Below are 12,900 nucleotides of genomic sequence, written 5' to 3'. Positions count from 1 at the left end.
ATGCAAACAAAACAGGTGATGGACCGAATGTGGTTCGGACTGGACTGTTCCCATGGGGCACAGGGTCAGAGCTGATTTGCATATCGCCATTGTCTAACCCAGGGTGGTGTGGAGTGCAAAAAAACGATGGATTTGGGCCCAGATCCTTGGACTGGGTTGAGTGTGTGACATTGATCCACATTCGGTCCATCACCTGTTGTGTTTGTCATCTTGGCAGCGGCGGCGGCGCCCGGGCACGGCCCTTTGTTCAGTGAACTGTTGCTGGTGGTGGGGTGGGCGGGACTCGGAAGCAGTACTGGGCGGGAGTCAGAAATTAATTGGGTAGCTTGGATTTGACTGTGTGCGCGCTGCGCGAAGATTTATTATTTCCGCTTACTGCTGCCACGCTCTGAATGGCACACCCGCAACCCACGAGTTAGAGAAGCCCGGCCACACTGAGAGCAGGCAGCACCACCAGGGGCCTATCAGTTAGTGAAAACAGTGCCCCGCAGCCCCAGCCCACCACAAGTGTAACTGTAAGTATATATTAAAGTAATAACTTAAATAGCAGTCAGACTCAGAGACGTCATGCTACATATTACGACATGCCCAGTGGTGGCGACGCGTGTCGGGCACCGAGGTTGTGGTAGCTCCGGCTCCATCCACAAGATTCCATGACGGCGACACACTCCCAGTACTGCGCACTCCACTGCTCCTGGCCCTGATCCGGCCCACGGTACACGTTTATTTTATTCATCATTATGTCAGGATAGGTTAGTTAAGTTGTTAAAGAAGGAAAGGCCCTGCTATCCTTCCTCCCAACTTTTTTTTTTTTTTTTGGAAACCTTTATTGGACAATATGTGCAAACAAATACGGGCCTACAACCCACAGGCCGGCCTCGACAATAAAAGGCACATCAGCAAGCAATTAGGCGACTCAGCAGCATATCAAAGCAGGCACAAGTGATCCAAGTTACATTATACATAATCGCGCCACCGAGAGGTAGGATAATGAGGTTTAATTTTTTTAAGTTTTTAAATGAGTCCACAGCATTAAGGTCAAGAAGGATCCGAGTCAGAACAATACGATGCGGACAGAAGTGGGCAACGAGCATCATAATAATCAGCAAGCATTATCCGCAAAACAATCGACTGTAAGCAAGTAAATCAGGATAGAAAATAATTCCGTCACCTAGTGACCTCCAATCGCTACCCATCAGTTCCCAATCCACCCTCTGACCCAAGAAAATAAGGAAGAAAGGAATAAAGGATAAAAGTGATAAGAAGAGAAAAAGAAAGAAAAAGAGGCCCATAGAAACTAAAACGATCGAGAAATTAACCCCCCACCCTACACGCATGCAGAGGCTACGGCCTACCCCCCCCTAGCAGTGTGTCTGTCGCCCCAAAGGAGTGCCCGAAATGCAGAAGAAGAAGAAGATGAAGAAAAAGAAGGAAAAAAGTCACGTTTGATCGGAGGAGGGCCCAGGATATTACCAAAGCAGACAATAACGTTACCCCAGACGCCCAACCCCAGGCCCCGACCTAGTACCTAATCAACCTGTACCTCCAACAAGTGTCATTCACAGTCCCGGCCATACACATAGGAAGTTGCAGCATAAGAAAATACATCATTAGCCCTGTCCCCTTCGAACCAGCATGACAACAGAGTCCAGTTCCAGGTCAGCCAACATGGATGGGGAGGGCCCCCGTGGAATCCAGTGCAGGAATCGAGGTGCATGCGACGAGGCAAACTGGCGTGGAGCTCGATGACAGGGGGCACAAGAAATCTTCACTGCCAAACCGAATACAGCACAACGGGGTGTAAGACCAGATGAGAGTTCCAGCGTAGCGGCCAGACGAAGCACAAACAGCAAGTCCAGAAGGATGCAAGGAAGCAAGTCTCCAGAGAACAAAGGAGAAGGGCAACATGGCGTCTGAGACTTGAGCACCGGCCCTCGCAAAGGAGCAGTGTCGCCGAACTCCCCCGAGGCGAAGCCGAGGAGTACTACAGCAGTAACGGAGGCGTGCCCATCCGTCGCCTCCGTACACTCCAGAGCGGGTGATCCACCGTCGACCAATGGAGGATGTGGCGTAGTGTGCAGTGCTGAGGGGCCATCGTGACCAGCTGGAAGGATCTCAGTGAGCCGGGCCCCCAAATCATTAGCAAAGTCGTGAAAGGCCATACGCAGATCTACAAGTGCATCCAGGACATCCCGAAGCCCCAGCGGTGGATCCGGAATGGGGGGTGCATCATTGGCCACCATCTTGTGCGCACAGCTGTAGAGCGCCACGAAAAGCAAGGCTCACTCGTCAGCGAGCCGCCCCCGAGAACTCCGTGCAATGTCTGCAGGGCACAGCTGGTACCGTGATAGGAAGGCAGCCGGTCGAAGGGAAACTTCTTTTATCAAAAAGCCGGCGGAGCAGGGAATCCCTCTGGCAGGCACAGGGTTGCAGACGCGGAAAATGGCGTCCGCCACGGGGGAGTGCAACAATGAAACAATCCCGGCTCTCTTCCAGCGAGGCCGGGATACAGTGTGCGGGAGCCGATACAATGTTGCAGGTAAGGCGCGCTGGGCAGCCAAGCCGAGGAAAGCTACTATGAAAAAGCCCAGCGCCAGCCTGTAGAGACAGTCCACCGGCTCCTCCCCCTCCGCAGCGGCCGCTGCTGTTGCTGTCGCCGCCGGCCGTCTCCGTAACTCGATGTCCCTGCTGCGGCCACTCGAGAGGCCGGGATGGGAACGGAGGCTCTTCACCACCGGGATCGCTCCGCTTTCACCGGAATTCGTCACAGCGGGAGTAGGAGCGTCTCCTAGGTAAGTGAGGTGCACGGAGGTGCAGGATTTAAAGCAGGATATTGGGAAAAGGCACACGGGTCGGCGGAGCCGAGGTGCTAGGCGGCCATCTCGGCTGCTGGCTAGGCTCCTCCCCCCCTTCCTCCCAACTTTTGAATTCAACGATAGTGCATGCTCCTTCCTGGGATCAGCTGGCTTGGCCTAGTAGCGGCCGCCAGCCGGACCTGTGTATATATAGCCCGGGCCCACCCCACGGTACGCATAAAGAAATTTGTTAAATGCCAGTATGACGAGGCGGGGTGTGTTTGATTAAGGTGGCTCTCCTCACACCTGAGATCTCCTCACTCACACAAAGTTCATTTGTGCCCACTCTCTGCCACGTGCCTTTGTCTCTCCTGTGTGTTCTTGGCAGAGCCTGTCACTTCCCTTCCTCAATTGTCCCTCGTCCCACGCAGCTCGACCAGAGATTGCGCAGTTTTCTAGAATCCCCCAAAGTTGGCATTTTTGAGTGAGTGGGAGGGATGTGAGATTCTAAGCAGGAAATTAAAGGGGCTGTGCAGCAGGCAGCGTGGCACGCGCATATTTTTTCCAATTGCCACGCCCGCACCCCACGAACCATGATAAGCATGACGACATTGAGGGTTGAGGGCAGCCAAGCAGCAGCAACACGCGCAGCACCATTACGTTATTCTGATGGCAGAGTAATAGCTCTTGAATTAAGAATGATTTGTGTAGTAGAAGTGTTCCATAACTTTTTTAGAAAAACGTTTTCGGCTAAACTAGGGTGCATGCTGCTTTATCATTTCTTCCACGTAGTTTATTTGAGTAGCATTAGACGACATTTAAATGAGGTTTACATGTGTCACAATTTAATTTACCACGACGAAGAACGTTACAGAATATTTAACTTGGGTATAATGACTCAGGTATTTTCGATGCTCAGTTAGGAAGAGACCACAGGTCTGAATCACAAATAATTTTTTCCTTTTCCTAGAGTAAATGGTACTTGGAGTAACTGTGAAAAACGACCGGAAAAACCATTGACCACTTTGCACATTACCTAAACAGCACTAGGCGCTACAGTGCCTCATAACGAGACCACTTACTGTGCCTTCACTCTGAGCTAGCTTACACAGTTGTATCTTTGTAATGTGGGCTCACTGATTTAATAAACCATACTCAATTTAACATTCGCAAGTTTCTAGTTTTTTTTAACCCTTTAATGAAAGGAACCACACCCCCAGTGTCATGTAAAAAAAAAGCAGTTATGCTGCTACCCACTGGAAGTTGGTCGTTTTATGAATGTGTTAATGAGCTCAGAACTTGTGTGGCAGCTGCGGGTGTTCATGTTATCTTTTTTTTCTTCTGCAGCCCTTGAATAATGTATCTGCATATTTTCAAGCTGTGCATAGTGTGCAATATGTATTGTTGTGATGCGCTCTGTGCGACCAGTTGTGCTCACTATCTGTCAGCATTCACAAAGTGATGCTTGTCCTCACCGGATCAAGTTTAACCAGGTGTTTAAGCTAAATTGTAAAATGCAAACTCTTATCATTTCCTTCCTGAATTGATTCCACTATCTGACACATTTTTTGCGAGGGTCTGGGCGCTGACGAGGCGGGATGTCTTTGATGAAGGCGGCTCTCCTCACATCTGAGATCTCCTCACTCACACAAAGTTCATTTGTGCCCACTCTGCCAGGTGCCTTTGTCCCTCCTGTGTGTTCTTGGCAGAGCCTGTCACTTCCCTTCCTCAATTGTCCCTCGTCCCACGCACCTCGCCCAGAGATTGCGCTGTTTTCTAGAATCCCCCAAGGTTGGCATTTTTGAGTAAGTGGGAGGGATGTGGGATTTAAAACAGATTTAAAAGTTATGATTCCCTTCCCCAGCCACCTGGATGGTAATAGGCTAAATATCAAAGACCAGAAAATGAGTGTAACAGATCTTGAGCGTTATATTTTTTTAACGTCCCTTTTCTATGTCAGTAGACTTTTCAAGGTGTCATCGTTCTGAGCATTGCTGAAATTCATCTGACTTTTCGCAGTGCCAGTTGAGGATATGGAAGAAGCTAATAGAGTAAGAGGGTGGAGCCAGCGGAGGAAGTGGGTGGAGCCGGAGAAAAGTACGTGTGGCCTCCGACAAAAATTTGAGCACCTGCACTTCATATTTTACAAATTAAGCACTGCCTTAATGGGCATAGTTTAATGGGTGAACTGCTGTTTTCTTTACCCCAAGTCAACACTTTCAATTCTAGGGTTTTAGCTACTGGCAAGGAACAAGCAGACATGCTCATCTGACTCAATTGTACCGTCACCTGGGAAGAGTTATATAAGTCTTTGATCTTGACTATGATATTAAGGCATTCCTAATTTGTTGGAGAATGAGTAGTACTAAAAGTTCCAAACATAGTGGCATAAGTGCTGAAAAGATGTTAACATTACTGCCCTCACTATCAGCGCACCCCCTAGATAAGAATGGTATCTCCGATAACGGTAGCACATCGCTGATGACCAGTAAAGACCCCCATTTTTTTACGGTGATCTGAAATTGTATTAAAGATTCGAACGAAAGTCTCGATTTCTGAACACCACTACAGCAGAAAGGTGAGCTTACTGAATCGACAGTCTTGTCTCCTCCCCATTGTAATGCAGCCCATCATGCATTGCGCCCCCTTCTCGTGTTGATTTGCATATTAATAGACAGAGAGAAATGTTGCAACTCTGCCCGGGAAAGCTAGAGTTTTGCAGACTCGGCGTTTGAATAATGGTTGTTTATTCATAATGGTATTTAAATGCACTTGCTTCAAATCTTGAATTCAATCTTTCAATACGTAATTGTGCGTCTTTCTAAGTATTTTAATGGTACATTTTCCACGATGCATTTTTATCTCGTGTGTGTCCCAGATGTATTTGTTCCAAGCGTTACATGAAACAAGTGCGGTACCGCAAAGGCAGCCGTTTGTTTACTTTCGCATCCCGCTCTAGGTGAAAGCGCGATGCGAAAATAAAACAAGCGGTACCTATGTAGGGCCTCGACGTGGGTCTTTCTTTCGTTTCTACTGAAAGGCCGCTACAGGAAGAGGTGGGGATAATCAGCGTAGTGCCCGGCTGTGTTGAGATGCTTGAACTTTGGGGGCGCGCGCGCTTGCTCGCGCGGCGTTCTTCTCCGCCTAGCGACCTTCCTTGTTTATGTCGGCCCTCCAATCAGAGAGTCGTGAACCGCACTGTCTGCGTCCAATCAGACGCACGCCCCCAGAGGCGGCGCAGTTTGAAGGTTGCAGGACTTGTTACTGTCGCTTCGCAGGTTATCTACGTGAAGAGCTTGAGCTTCTAGTTGCCCCCCGTTGTAGCCATGCCTTCCCGACTGGAGGATTACCAGGAGCTCCACACCGTGGGCAGTGGGTCGTACGGAAAGTGTAAGAAGGTGATGAGGAAATCGGACAGCAAGGTGAGGTGGGCGCAGTGAGACCGGGGGTGCTCCAGCTGGTTGGGCAGAGGGTCATCAGCGAGGATGAATCCGTGTCTTCATGGGATTTGGTGTCACTATTAGCCGTTTGGAACCGAGTATTCATGAAGCGTGGTGATTGAGTGGTATATAATATGTGGGCGAAGGTGCGCGTCTACTGTTTGCCACAAAGTCTGGAATCCTCTGATGTTTGTTTCCCCATTGTTTGTTTCCATTGTGTTTAGCTTCTTGTATCACGGTGGTATGTTGCAGCTTGACCAACTAAGCAGCTTCGCGGTGTTTCTGACTTAGAAAAATGGGTGCAATATAATTATGGAAAGCCAGGTTTATTATTTCATTGTATTATGGGGTGCCTGTTCCTTACCTGAGAGCCTTCTCCGACTGTGACGCAGGAGCCATTTTATTTCAGCCGAAGTAGGTTTTGGCAGGGTGAGGTTAAGAATCGCCCCTGGTTGAAGTGGTTTGGGGGTCTCCGGGCTGTTGTGAGTTATTCACTGGTGTCTTCAGAGTTATAGAGCACTCTCCTGAGTTTACATGCTTATTTCTATTATGCTTTTCTATACCACCGTTTTAGATAAAATGTATGTTGTGGCAAGGTCGTTAATTGGCGCAGTACAGGCTTGAAAAGATGGAGGTGGTTGCTACTATTATTTGTTGGTTAGGTTGGGCCTCGAGAAACAGAACAAAACAAATGTCAGTCTTTCACCACATACCCATACACATCATAGACCGCAGAGACAAGAGGAAGGAAGATGGTTTGCAGCGGGACACTGTGAGGGGGGACATGAGCAAGTCGAACAGACACCCAATACTCCCCCTATGTTAAAGCAAATAGTATCTCATATGAAGATGTGGAATATCTACTTCCCAGTATTAATTATTTCTAAATGACTCAGTAAACTCATTTTAAGTGCAACTTAATTCATCCAGTCCCGACTTTATGCATCATAAAACATCAACCATTTCACAAATAATTTTACTGGGTATTGCAAAAAAATGTTAAACTCTACTTCAGTATGAGATGGTAATTAATAATATATTGTACTGATGGATCTTTACCAGTAACTCTCAATTACCGCGTCATGGGCTGACTTGTGAATAACTCTGAATCACTACAGGACCGTGCAAATCCTAAAAGTGTGGTGTACAAATGCTAATAACCGCATTTGTGTAGACTGAGTCACTAGTTGTGGGTGCCTCACACCTCTTAAATCGTAATCAAATCATTTGTTGGGTCTAGGCTATTGCTCTTTTGTCCTGAGTGTTCGGGTTGATAGCTTGGCCAAGGACCAGTGCATGCTTTAGGTCCATAAGAAGGCTTTGGCACTTAGTTTTCAACAGAATTATGGTACAGCAATCAAAAATGATTGATTAAAGGCACAACATTTAGACTAAAGAAAAAGCATACTTATTTGTTCACCTGGAAATCATCTGCGACGAAGTGAAATGCATTCAAATATGTTATAGATATTATGTGTTTCGCACTTGGCTCGTTCGTCTGTGAGCTTTATTCAATGTACTATGTTGTCCTAAAAAGGTACTAATCAGCATAAAACTGGCAGTTGAATGGTCTCCCTCCTAATACAAGTGGAAGGAAACAAACAATCTGAGACTCCAGGTAAATCAGCAAGCTGTAAATACAATGAAAGGGCAAAGAGACATATTTGTAAGTTGCTTTGTTGTCCGGTTGTATTAGTACCCACGTCTTGTCGTGCAATTCCTTTTAACAATCTTTTACCGCATATTCAGAATTCCCAATAATTGTAGCTCTGTCTGCAGTATGGGCCTATAATCTTGAACGAATTCTCATGATGCATTAGTAAGTGTAATGTTTTTTGTTTGCATATTTATCTGTTATGATCTGTAAAGATATACAATTGCTGACTATATAGAACATGGTGGACAAAAGTCTGCATGCTTCATAGGTATTGACTTATTTTCTTACAGCTCGTCCGCAAGAGTCTGAGCAGACTTTTCGTGATTTTTTTTCCAGCGTTGTATTACAAACTTGCTAGACAGTAATTTCCAGAATCGTGAATGGAGCCAATAGACTGACTTTTGACAATCAGGAAATGTGTAATTTTTGACACACTAAGCAAACATTGGCTGTACAAAGAAAAAGGTGCCCATATTGACGGGGCTTGCTTTAATAAGATTGATAAGCCTTTCAGGTCTTGACAAGATTGTAAATATCAATGACTGGATTCTAAGTTAATGCTAGTAGAAGTCAATGTGTTTTTTTTTTTTTTTTTTTTTTTTTTTTACATAAGTAAGACTTTAATTTTTAATAACATCAGGCATCTTATTTTTTAATTTAATAGATGACCCTGTTTTAGAGATTGATATTTTTTGCTCTTCTGCTGTCAGATTCTAGAAGAAAGCATGGAGCGTGTCACTTCCAAACCGGTGGGCAGGTCATTATGGACCATTAAGACCTGTCAAACATATTAATCCTGCTGTCGGATTCTAGATGAAAGCATGGAACGTATCACATCCAAACAGGCAGCTAGGTCATTATGTTATGTTATGTTAATGGTTTTTATACCGCGCACAGCTGCCCCAGCAAAGGGGCGTCCTGGCGCCAAGGAAAGTATACATAACATCACACAAATAAGACAGGATCAGGAAGTTTTATTAAAAAGAAGAGTTTTGATGACACGCCTGAACTGGAACAGATCTTCCAGAGCTCGAATTTCACTAGGAAGCGAGTTCCATAATTTGGCGGCTACTACTCGAAAGGAGCGGCCTCCAATCCTACCCAGCCGAAAGCGTGGGACAATAGAGAAATTCTGGCCCATCGATCTCAAGGATCGAGAGGGAACATATGGGATCAATAAGTTCATCAGAATAGGTGGGGCCGTGCCTTTCAGAATTTTAAAGGCCAGGCAGAGCACCTTGAACTCGATCCGCTGAGCAACAGGCAACCAATGGAGCTATTGCAGTGCTCTAGATGCTGAGCAACGTCTGGGCAACCCTAATACCGCTCTTGCGGCGGCATTCTGCACTCGTTGAAGCCGCATCTGTTCTGCCTTGTTCGTACCTGCTAACAGAGCACTGGCATAATCTATCCTAGATAGTACAGAGGCCTGTACCACAAGCTGTCTAGTGGGGGCATCGAAAAATTTAAGCACCGGCCTGATACCCCTAATTATGTCAAAACAGGAGACAGCCACCCTCTTAGTCTGGCAGGTAAAACTAAGTGTAGGGTCTAGCCAAACCCCAAGATTTTTTATCTCCATAGCAGGAGAAGGGATCATTCCTAGCTCGGGGGGGCCACCAGTTGTCATTCCACCATCCAGGTTGCTTACCGACCACCATCACCTCTGTCTTCTTTGTGTTCAATTGGAGACAGTTTTGGTTCATCCAATTGGCCACCGCACGTAGCCCCTCACAGAAGTTGAGGGCGTCCACAGCTGAGTCCTCACTTAATGTGACCGCCAGCTGCGTGTCATCCGCATAGGACACCATTGTCAGGCCCCAGCGTTTGACTACCGCAGCCAGCGGTAGCATTGAGACCTGTCGAACATATTCATCCCGCTGTCATATTCTAGAAGAAAGCATGCATTGTATTGCTTCCAAACAGGAGGGCAGGCCATTATGGACCATTGAGACCTGTCGAACATATTAATCCAGCTGCCTTGATTTTGCTTGAATATACTTGTATATCTAAACAGCAGATCATTTATGAGTGTTGATTAGATGAAAGTTGACCGTTTTAATTGTGAATGTCAAGCCTACGGTTTACTAGCTCGATATCACCTGATTTCATTACCCTAAGAGGCAGAACTGTTTAAAGAACTCCAAAAGTTTTCAATCGAGTAAAGTAATAGTATTTTGATTTACACATTTCCAACTTAAAGGGGTCAATTGTTAGTAGAGTTTTTCTCCAGGGTAAAAAGACAAGATAGCTTAATTAATTTTTTTTTAACATCATTTTTATTGCATCACCAATAGAAATGTACAGACAATATAATCATCAGTAAATATTCAGCATGTACAAGATTAGTATGGTCCAGTCCTTCTCCATCCGGGGGGTCCACCCCGTCCTCGGTGTGGGTGACCTCATCCCTGATCACTTCTCGTAACTCCTTACAACGTCTGACCGCTACATTAAGCAAATATCTCTGGGTTGCTTTTGTGATTTTCACCCCTCCCCAAATTTCGGTACCCCAACACCTCTCCAAACCAGCTTCCTGCCCGCCCTCCCCCGTGGTCGCTCTGCGTTGAGTTAACAGTGTAAAAGTGTCTGGTGTGTTGCAGGAGGAAGCAGTCATTCGCTAAGGTGTGTTCTCCTGTGTAGTGATAGGGTCTGCCCGGTCCAGTTCGCTCTCGCCCTCCTGCCCCTCATCATCCATATCACGGAGAGCTTGCACCATCACTTCCCATGCAGTTGCCCTCTCCAGAGCTTTCTCGTCATTCATCCTCCAGGCCATCTGGTACCGCAGAGTACTTTCACACGCGGCCCATCTCAGGCACTCCCCATACCATCTTTTATACGTGGGCCCCACTCTGGACTTCCAGTTTCTCGTGATCTCCCGCTTGGCCAGAATAAGCCCTAAATCTATAAATTTACTAGTCGTCTTGTTCCGAGGCGTGTGAGGGAACCAATGAAGGACGCCAACCGCTTTAGTGAACTGGATATCCCTATCCGTCGCGCCGTTAAGGGCACGCCCAACTTCCTGCCAATAGTCTCCCAGAGAGGGACAATCCCACAGCATATGACCCAGATCCGCCCCAATTGTGTTACACCTGGGGCAAGCAGCGTCGTCCACCCCAAAATACTGTTGGATTTTCCCCGGGGTGAGGTATGCCCTGTGAATGACATAGAAGTGGATTAATTGAAACCTGGCATTTCTCGAGCTCTTCCGTGCCCGCCTTAGCAACTGGCCCCAGGTCGTGTCAGGTATCTCCACTTGAAGGTCCAGCTCCCACTTGGCCTTCAGGGCTGCCAAAGGCTGCAAGGCCTCCCGCTGCATCCTAGAGTACAGGCACGTGACAGCCTTAAAAGTTCCCGCCGCCATCATTGTGTACTGGCAGGCCATCGAGGTGCCCGGTTCCTGCAGCCCTTCCCCCCAGTGGGCTTGCATGGCGCCCGTGACTGCTGCATGCAGCAACTAGTCGCCCCTCGGAAGGTCAAATCGCTCCTGCAGGTCCTGGAACGGCAGCAACACCCCATCTTCATAGAGATCACCCAGCATCTGTATTCCCGCCTCCTCCCATCCTAGCAAGCGCGACCAGTCGCCTCCATGTGGGAGGGCGGTGACCATCCCCAGCGGAATTTCAGGGGCATACATAAGGCGGACACCCGCCCGCTTACGGGCCCGGTCCCAGCAGAGCCGGAACGTCTGCTCCTCGACCGTCAGGTCTCCCACCCGGAGCTTCTGGTGCAGCGTGATGTACGCCAGAACGTGCCGCGGGGTGCCTTCTACTCTCGCGTCCTCGGGGCCTCTATATACTCTCGCTACCTCCTGAGTAAAAATCTGCAGCTGCGTGGCCAGGTAATACCCTTCAAAATCCGGCACCACCATACCTCCTTCATCTTTGGGGCGCAACAGAGTGTCGAGCGCTATGCGCCTCCTTCCCGTGCCCCATAAGAACGCTATTACCAAAGACCTCAGGCGTTTGAAAATAGAGCTCGGGATCCATACCGGGAGTGCCCTAAAATAGTACAAAAGCCTGGGCAGGGCTATCATTTTAAGCAGGGAGATCCTACCAGCCAGGGATAACGGCAGAGTCGCCCAGAAGTCCATGGACCCCCGCAGGGCATTAATACAGCGAGTGATGTTACCGTCCAGTAAGTCGGCCGGGGTATGATAAACATAGACCCCCAAGTAATGCAGACAACGCGGCTCCCACCGGAGTTCCTGTGCGGTGAGTGGGCACGGTTCCCCCGGCCTCAGAGGGAACAGGCAGGATTTAGGCCAGTTGACCCTCAGGCCCGACAACCGGCCAAACTGCCCCAGTAGCTGCCGCGCCCCCTGGAGCTCGGGGCCCGCATCGGCCAGAAACATCAGCAGGTCATCTGCGTACAGGGAGATGAAGTGCGGCCTGCCCCTAAATGATAAACCTGCGTAGTGGCGGCCCAGTCTGGCCTCCGCAGCGAAGGGTTCCATCGCCAAAGCGAATAGGAGCGGGGATAGGGAACAACCCTGTCTAGTGCCACGCCTGATCGGGTACTGTCTCGAGATCAGAGTGCCCACTCGAACCCTCGCTACCGCCTCGGTGTACAGGACCTTGGTCCATTTTATGTATCCGTCCCCCAGTCCGAAGCGTCGCATCACCTCATACAAGTATCCCCATTCAAGGCTGTCAAATGCCTTCTCGATATCAATGGAGAGGACAAATGGGGAGACGGCACCCGGCCAGTCCGCACCCATCAGTCTCGTAAGTCTACGAATGTTATGAGTGGTGTTGCGTGTCGGTATAAAACCACACTGGTCACCGTGAACAAGGCTTGTCATGTGTACCAGCAGTCTGTTGGCAAGAATTTTACTGAGGATCTTGTAGTCCGTCGTCAACATGGACAACGGACGGTACGAGGACAGAGCCGCACCCTCTCTGCCCGGTTTCAAGAGCGGGATCATGAGGGCCTCGCACATGGAGCCCGGGAGTCGACCCTTCGTTTGTGCCTCATTGTACACCTCGCGCAGCCGTGGGGCAAGGTA

The 12,900-nt window shown here is 48.4% G+C and overlaps 1 protein-coding gene across 1 annotated transcript in view; it reads left to right on the top strand.

Moving 5' to 3' along the window:
• The first annotated feature begins 6,001 nt into the window (after window positions 1–6,001).
• NEK2 (NIMA related kinase 2) overlaps window positions 6,002–12,900 on the top strand; it is a 216,246-nt gene continuing 209,347 nt past the window's right edge. The window contains exon 1 of the mRNA XM_086927845.1: window positions 6,002–6,217. Within this exon, the coding sequence (XP_086783971.1) occupies window positions 6,122–6,217 (96 nt within the window). The 5' untranslated portion in view covers window positions 6,002–6,121. The remainder of the gene's footprint in view (window positions 6,218–12,900) is intronic.

Source organism: Lissotriton vulgaris, chromosome 6 (assembly GCF_964263255.1).
Source record: "Lissotriton vulgaris chromosome 6, aLisVul1.2, whole genome shotgun sequence".
Taxonomy (NCBI): domain Eukaryota; kingdom Metazoa; phylum Chordata; class Amphibia; order Caudata; family Salamandridae; genus Lissotriton; species Lissotriton vulgaris.
This window is presented reverse-complemented; position numbering and strand designations above follow the sequence as displayed.